This window comes from Rhinolophus sinicus, linkage group LG04 (assembly GCF_036562045.2).
Source record: "Rhinolophus sinicus isolate RSC01 linkage group LG04, ASM3656204v1, whole genome shotgun sequence".
Taxonomy (NCBI): Eukaryota; Metazoa; Chordata; class Mammalia; order Chiroptera; family Rhinolophidae; genus Rhinolophus; species Rhinolophus sinicus.
The window spans coordinates 173,305,729-173,314,010 of NC_133754.1; the positions used below are offsets into that span (position 1 = coordinate 173,305,729).

Consider the following 8,282-nt stretch of genomic DNA (forward strand, 5'->3'; position numbering starts at 1 on the left):
GGGAAGGCACAGCCTCTACAAAGATAGGGAGTCTGGGAAGAAAACGTTCTAAACTGGGAACAGCAAGGAGTTGGGAGCAGAAAGGCAGGCACTGCCTGGAAAAGGCAGCTGTGAGAATGCTTACCCAGCATCAAGCACCTATGTATTTAAATTGAAACGAGAAACAGAGACGCTAGCCGTGAGTGCAAGGGAAGAGTCAGAGAGCAGGAGAAACAAAGAGGCACTCATTCATTCTGTGTCTGGGCCTTGGAAAACAAGAACAAACAAGACCAACATATACATGGTTGAGCTGAGCGCATGCCAAGCATTGTGTGCTCAGTGTTTTTGGTCACTTAGTTCACTGATCCCTCGTCACAACCTCAGGGAGGTGTATGCATTCACTATTCTCATTTAATGAGTGAGGTACCTAAGGCTCAGAGAAATTGTCACATGCTCCAGGTCACACCTCCGTTAGATGACAGAGCTGCTGGGGCTGATACTTCCATCTTCCTGTTCATTGCTACATTTTAAATTGTTGCAAAACTGCAGCAGGGGGAGCGAGGTTGGGAGGGAGGGCAAAGAGGCAGAGAGGAAAAGAGGTAGATATAGAGAACCAGCAAAGAGGCAGGGAGAAAAAGAGGTAGATATAGAGAACAAGCCCACAGGCTACAGACAAAGATGCTGTCTGAGGCTGTGTGAGCATTTGGCCACTTTGCCCCGGCAGGAGGTGAATGAGGTCATTAAATCCATGTGCGCAGATGGGGGACCCTCTGGGGAAAGTTATATGCAAATGTCATGATGCAAGGAAATGAAATCTGCTTGCGTGAGCCCAGCCTGGGCTCACGCAGGGAAAGACAGGTCAACCCCTGCATGGGGAAGACATTTGCTCTGCTAGGCTCTTTTCTGGAAAGAAAAGCCTGCCCAAGGTCACAGAGCACGTGGAGGGACGGAGTGGGAGCTGAAACGGAGGCCTCTCATTTTCCCTTGTTGTTGTTTTTTAATTTAAAAAATATTTTAATTTTTATTTCTCATTTCCTCCAGCTTTTGTAATATATGCAGATGACACATTATATGCCTCTCGCTTTTTCTTATGCTCAAATCTGCTCCCTAGTCCCTTCAACCAACTTTTATGCAAAAATCTCTGGGACATGTTCCCTACCAGGAGAACGTCAGGCCCCTTAGAAGGTGTCTCGGCTTGCTGAGACATGCTTTTGTGGTTTTCATCATTGCTTCCCCAAACCAAAATTCCAATGTGTGCAGATAGTTACGTTTTCTTTAAAGACACATCCTTACTTTACTTGATCACTACAACAGTCCTGTAAGTTCACTATTCCGTTGTACAATGCTATCAACCGACTCTGGGATGGTACATTAAGATTTTTCACCCATGATCTCATTCAGCCCATAGAGTTCACAGCGCAAGGGGTGGGGGGGTCTTATCATAGTTCTACAGCTAGGAGCCCGAGGCTCAGAGAAAGGTAACTTGTCCGACTTGAAATACCATATTTGTCACTTATCATTATGGGCAAATTGTCTGCCCCTTTCTGAGCCTCAGTTTCCCCATCTGTAAAAGGGTGATTATTTTAGTACCTATCTTAGGTACTAAACTCTTACAGAGTTGTCAAAGGGCTCAGAAAAGTGTTTAACTCATTGCCTGACCCATGAGAAATGCCACCAAAAATGGAAGATGCGATAATGATGACGGTGGTGACGTTGATGAAAGTTATCACAGGGCAAGGAAGAGGCACGGCCATGAATCGACCTTGACTCTGCTGTACCCCTGATCCAATGACTGTCCCCATCCTGCAATGCCTCTCTGAAAGTTCCTGCTTCTGACACAACCCCCTGATTCACCTCTTCTCTCTTTGTCTTTGCAGGTCACCCCCTTCCCAATGTCTTGTGACCTACAAGGAGACTGTGCTTGTCGGGACCCCCAGGCCCAAGAACATAGCCGGAAAGACCTCCGGGGATACAGCCATGGCTAAGGAAGGACAGGCAGTGGTCAAAGAATTCCCAACGCCAGGACCCGCATCCCTTTGGTATTGATTTCACAGTCAGCTGCTCGACGGAATGGCCTCTCCACACCAGGGATCCTTAGCACCCAACCGGTCTGCCTTTAATTTCACCCAGGAAGGACTCACAATGGGGAACGCATGAACCAAGTCTCGCCATGTTGAATGGAATGGAATCCCATCCCAAAGTCTTAGATGGATTATACATACAGTGTGCAGCCCCAGAGCCTCCTAAAATTCTAACCATTTGTCACATGGCCACAGCAAGAAACATGTCCTGTACCTAGGAGTGTGCACATCTGTGGTTAGTACACATGCATGCACACACACCCATACAAACATCTGTGTGAGGGCAGTTTTGGAGACTGAGCAGAACTAGACTGGAACAAAGTCAATCTTTCCTTTCCCAAGCTCCTAGCTAACACTGTCCTTGGGAAAAAGAGAGTTGTAGAAACCGCTAAGACCAAGTGTTGAGATGCCAAGATAGCTCCCAGCCTGAGGCTTGGAATATGTAGGGCACACACAGTGGTGTGGTCCTTTGGGATTAGAAGTGAAACGGTCTCTGATCACCTATCACCTCCCTTCTAGGGAAATAGGACCCAGGAAGAGGTAAAGAATCCAAGGTATACAAAGCCCCCCAATTTTTCCGCTGCCATGGGGGATTTACCCCAACTCCAGGGTTTGAGGCCAAGCTGGAAATGGCTTATAATTGCAATGTCAAGGTATTATAACAGCCCCCTGCTTGAGGCTTGAGGCCATAAAATCCTTCCCGAACCTACCCATTCCCCACATCTTGCCTTGGGACCACATTTGCTGCTACTTTCCCTGCTGCTCTATCCTATACATTGAGTACCCCAAGATGGTAGGTCTGGGTTAGGAAAGACCCCACACAACCAAACAGTCTGCCTTAAAAGCAACCCGCATTGTCCCATAGCTCCTCACTTTCTAGCACTTCTGCAAAAGAAACACCCTCAGTGGCCCACCTGGTGAGAAGGTAAGTCCCCCGTGGTTGGGCTTCTCATTCTGGAAGGGAGACACGGGACTTAAGATGCTGGAGCCTTCACTGAGAGTCTGGAATGTCTAACTAAGCCAGTGTTAGATTTTATAATCAAGTGGAACAGTGTTAAAGTTCTGTGATGTTGGAGCCACCCAGAGACTGTTAGAATTGGAGGAAGTCTTGAGTTATTACCATTAAACAGGCCTCCCTGCCTCTCCAGGCTGCAGCAGGCATTGGTCCTGAGGACCTCACAGTGGCTACACTTCTGAAACAGAGAATTATCTCGGATGTGGTCAATCTAGACTGTTTCAGAGGCCATCGGAGGGAAGCCCCAGATTTCACAGCCTCAGTCCCCAACAACCCAACATGGTCACCATGTTTTCCATAGTCTTCCATCCTCCAGTACTCCCATCCACACCTGGGCTTGGGTCACCCTTCCCTCTGCTATGTTCAGCCTCCGAAAGTTTCAGAGTAAATTAGTCAAACACACGTGGAAGCCTCCACCTCTCTGGGGTCCTCTTTGCCTCTTTTAAGCCAGTTACCTGGCCAGTCCTTTTCATTAATGTGGGAAGAGATTAATACAGAATGAGGTGGAGAGAATGGTTACGTTTGACATCATTTCTGAGGCCTGGAAGTGAGAAAGAGGGGATGGGAAGGTCTAAACTAGGTGTATCGCACAAAAATTGCAGTAAATCAAATCGTTTCAAGCCTAGAGAAGACAACCAATGAAAACAAAGTCTGGCATAGGAATGGGCAAAGCCAGGCACGTCGGCTGACCCTCCTCGTTCCTGCATCTGAGGCAGGCATTGTTAATCGTTTATCGCCCTTTTTCCTACGGGGACCAAAAATAACTTCAGAAAGCTTCTTACTATATCATTCCCAACAGCAATTACCAGCTGATCAAAAACACTTGAGGAGACACTTACTGGCCATCTGTGGTCTGTTACATTAAAATATATATCAAGGTGCTTTTTGCACAGGTGCCCACAAATGAGGATGCAGGGCTTAGGCAGCTTTGTGTGGCTGGTACTGTATTACAAACTCTGAGATTGAATGCCGGAGTGGAGAGGCTGCCACCATTGTTAAGGCCAGGTTCAAATCCTGTATGTGTCCTCCTTACAAACTCATATCGTTTATATTCAGTTCCTTTTTTTCTGTAATTAGCAGGGCTGATTGTTAGCAAAGTAATAATACTAATACTAGAAGAATTGATCCCATTGTGTTCCCCTCTCTAGTATCTTAGAACTCTTGCCAACTCTTAAAGCCCTTCTCTTGCCCTGGCTGAGTTATCATCCTGTGTGGTGTTAGTTAGAAGATAGGAACTAAGAAAGCTTCATTTATTACACCAATCAGTGCAAAAAGCCTTGGAGACCCAAAGACAGCGTTACAAATGGCGGGTTGCAGGAGCCACAGAAGAACCTCACCAGCCTCCCTGAAAGTGACCCTCGTCCTCTTCCTTCACTCTCACCCTTGTCTATCCCCACACTCTCCAGCTGAGCAAAGTTTCCGGGAGGCTGACTTCTATCTTCAGATTCACAGATTAAGTTGAGCCCTTCTAAGTCAAGATCCACCCACAGTTTCCCTACCATCATTCCATTCTGTTACTCACATGCATGTTTGCCAAGGCTACTAGGCAAGGGAGGCTACTTGATTGATAGCCAGCCTCGTGCCCACATGGAAGGTGAATTTAATAGGTCCTGGCCAGACCTTAATGGAGGAGGGTCTGCTCTAGTTGTGCCACTCACGAATACCCAGTTTCAATGTCCTGCTGGGAATAAATTCATTGTCTCACCCCTTCGGTCATCTCCTGTTGAGGACAGTGGACTACTCACAAGAAGGCACTCTGAAGCACTAGTATGTCAGCAGCTGAGGGGACCTGGAGCATGTGGGTGTTCTGGGAATGAAGAAGTATTAGCACGTTAGCAGCAAGAAAGAAAAGATGGTGTAGACCAGGGGTGTCCAAACTTCTTTCAACGTTTTTCACCAAAGGCCATATTCGGTAAAATACACAAACAGCCGGGCCACTCACTTCAGGTGAAGTACATATTGCCTCACCTGGTTTATTTAAGTAAACTAAATATATTTTTGGAATTTGCTGCGGGCCAATTAACAATGGATCACGGGCTGCAGTTGGCCCGCGGGCCGCAGTTTGGACACCCCTGGTATAGATAGTCCTCTCAGCCCTCTCTTGGGAAGCCTTTTCAAGCCACAACCCTAACTGCCTGCCCAGAGGACTTGCATGACCCCTTGCCCCCAGATTCTGTGCCAATCACCTCTTACGGGAAGACAGTCCTTGGGAAGGCCATTTTGGTGGCTGCATTGGGTGTTACGGAAAGGAGAGATCAGTGGTCACAAGTAGCAGGGCTCTGAAGATGGAGCTGCTACTCCTGGTTTCAGCATGTTGAGTCACTGCCTAGACAGTTCTCTTGGTCTTGTTCCCACCTTGGCCAATGCTTAAATGCTATTTGCTGAAAATAATTCTTTGAGACAGATTTCAACTACCTCTCTTCCAGGTTTGACTTAACTTGGTTGTAACTGTCAATTTGTTATAGGTCTTACCTGTGTTGGAAGGAAGGAAGGAAGGAAGGACGGACGGAAGGAAGGAAGGAAGGAAGGAAGGAAGGAAGGAAGGGGAAAAGAAAGGAATGAGGGAAGAAAGAAAGGAAACTATACATTCAAGTTAACAGTTTTGAGGTTTTATGTTTTGGTTTTTTTGGTGTGTGTTTTTTTTTTTTTTTTTTCTGGAACTACTTCAAGTGGGAAAATAAAAAGAAATTGATGGGGTCAAAACTGTACAGATAGAAATTAATAGGAGAGGGGATGAAAAGGAAATAAAAATGCATGATTAAAAATAAGAATTAAAGAAACGATTTTTGTGCTTCCTAAAGGAAATTGTTTCTTCTGCAGATGGAGTAGGTAGACACCAGCGTACAGGAGACACAGTGGGATATTATACCGCTGTTATTTTACGTGCATTGTGGTAGGTCCAGGAAATAAGGCATCTACCCCCTTGATGTGTAATTGTTGTTGGGGGAGCGGTTTGTCTGGTGGCAATCAGTGAGAGCAGGGAGTGGGAGGGGTTGAAATTGGTTTCACCAAATATTTAGGGCAGATTGTGTTGTGCTTTTCACATGATAAAACGTTTGCATTGATCCGTAGAGCACTGGGCTTTATAAAGACTGCACTTAGAACCACGCTGCACAGTCCACTTTCCTAAAAAGCTGCTACATGACCAGACAGGTAATTCCCATGGTTTTTGAGAAACAAAATAAACCAAGCCAACAGCCAACGGAAGAACTAAATAGTAAATGAATAAAGAGCCTAGTCTTTTTTCATTTACTCCAGTTTTGCCAAATTCCTACCAATTGTGTGATCTTTGAAAGAAATGTTTAACAGCCAAGAGAGGAATTATGTCCCTAGAATAAGAACCTACGATTCCTGACTCCAGACAGCAGTTTGCTCAGTGATCTTGAATAAGTCATCAGATTGCCTCTCCATTTGCCTCAGTTTCTCCAGCTGTAAAGTGGAGATAATACTACTTACCTACCTCACAGTGGGAGGCCAGGGGATTGTGAGGCCCTGAGGTTTTAAATAGGCTGTGGCCATCTGTGAGAGCCGAGGCTGGACACAGAGTCCGTGGGTTACTTTTCAAGAATGCCCAGGCCCATTGGCCTTTTAACAAAGACGGAGTGCTCGTTGGATGTTTCAAGGAACAAAGCTGGAGCTCCTGCGTTATGATCCATGTTAAGAGAGAGGCTTGCATTTAGGGGTATTTCATTCTTAGGTAAATTGGACTTTTCCTCCCTTATTCTGGCCTTCACCAGTTCTATAATTTGATTTAAAGCCAATTACTTCCTACAGTGTAAAAGTTAGTTTACTATTGTCTGTTCAATACTTCCAGGCCATTTCCAACTTTATAGAGGAAGAGAGTCCTTGAATTCTCTTCTTCTCAGACTTAAAATCTCACATTGTGTGTTTCATTAAGAGAAGATTTGGCTTTCTGAGTACAAATAACTTGGGGCTTCTTAAACTATACACCAGCAGTCAGTGAGAGGATTTTGAACAATTATTGAGTTGCTTTCTTGGGTCTCTATAATCAATAACCTGTCCGCAGATATCTATCTATATAAAGATATTATATATAAATATAAATTTACATATATATGCACATGTATATATAGTTGTACATATATGTGTGTATATATATACTTAAATGTAATATTTACAAAATAAAACTGTGATCTCGTCTAGAGAAAATGTATTCATATTACAAACTGCTCTTCCATATTTATGTATCATATTATACTTTTTTATTATTGTTATAATTATTATGGGTATTTCTAATTATTATGATGTTGAAATCTGTTTGGCACCTTCTGGAAACTACCAAAAATGACTCTTCATTGAAGTGCTTAAAATCTGTTCTCATGAGAATTCTACTGGCCTACCATGAAAAAGGAAAAAAAAAATCTAAACACCAAAAATAAAACACAATTCCAATCCTTTTTCTGTACCTCACGCGCATAAATTTGCTGCTCCTATTTTGGGTTTTATTTTTTTTTCCTGTTTATGTGTTTTTATGGATCTAAGTTAAGTCTTTCAGCAATATATAAAAAATGTAAATAGTAAACTTTATTTATTAAGAATGTCATCTTTTTTAATTTATATTTACACAATTGTTCATCTAATTTATTTTTTCTATACGGTTTTAAATACTCAGACATATTTTGCGGTTCATGATATTTTTATCCTGTTCTCATGGATTTGTTATTCCATACTGTTTTCTCTGGTCTCAATTACAGGTTGGATCTCACAAAAAAAACTAATGTCAAAGACAGAAATATTTTGCCACTGTTGATTACTATACCTTAAAGTTCTATATTATGAAAATATATAATAGCTTGTATGCTTCAATATGTAGTGGTGTGGTTTTTGTCTGTTGTGGAAATCTAGTGGACGCGCATATATACACATTAATGGAAAAGAACCCCAGGGCCTAAATTTAGAAGCTCAGTGAGGTCAAATCCAATATATACGCAATCTTCTGCCTAAATAATTCCAGGAAAGCATCTACATTTTGCAAATGCAAACACTGAAAAACATTCTTACATGCTATAAGACAGTTAGTTTTCAGGGCATGAAAACGAATATCACCACCAGCTATCTCTAGTCTCTAGTCTTTTGGATGCTATCGTCGACAATATATTTCCAACATACTCATTATTTTCATTTTTTCCCTTCATAATTGAATACTCAGTAATCCAAGTCATCAAATGAACCTGCAACTGAGAATG

The 8,282-nt window shown here is 43.2% G+C and overlaps 1 protein-coding gene across 1 annotated transcript in view; it reads left to right on the top strand.

Moving 5' to 3' along the window:
- Positions 1-7,904, top strand: part of PAPPA (pappalysin 1) — a 235,194-nt gene extending 227,290 nt beyond the window's left edge. Inside the window, exon 22 of the mRNA XM_019731188.2 lies at positions 1,857-7,904. Within this exon, the coding sequence (XP_019586747.2) occupies positions 1,857-1,964 (108 nt within the window). The 3' untranslated portion in view covers positions 1,965-7,904. The remainder of the gene's footprint in view (positions 1-1,856) is intronic.
- Positions 7,905-8,282: the final 378 nt, after the last annotated feature.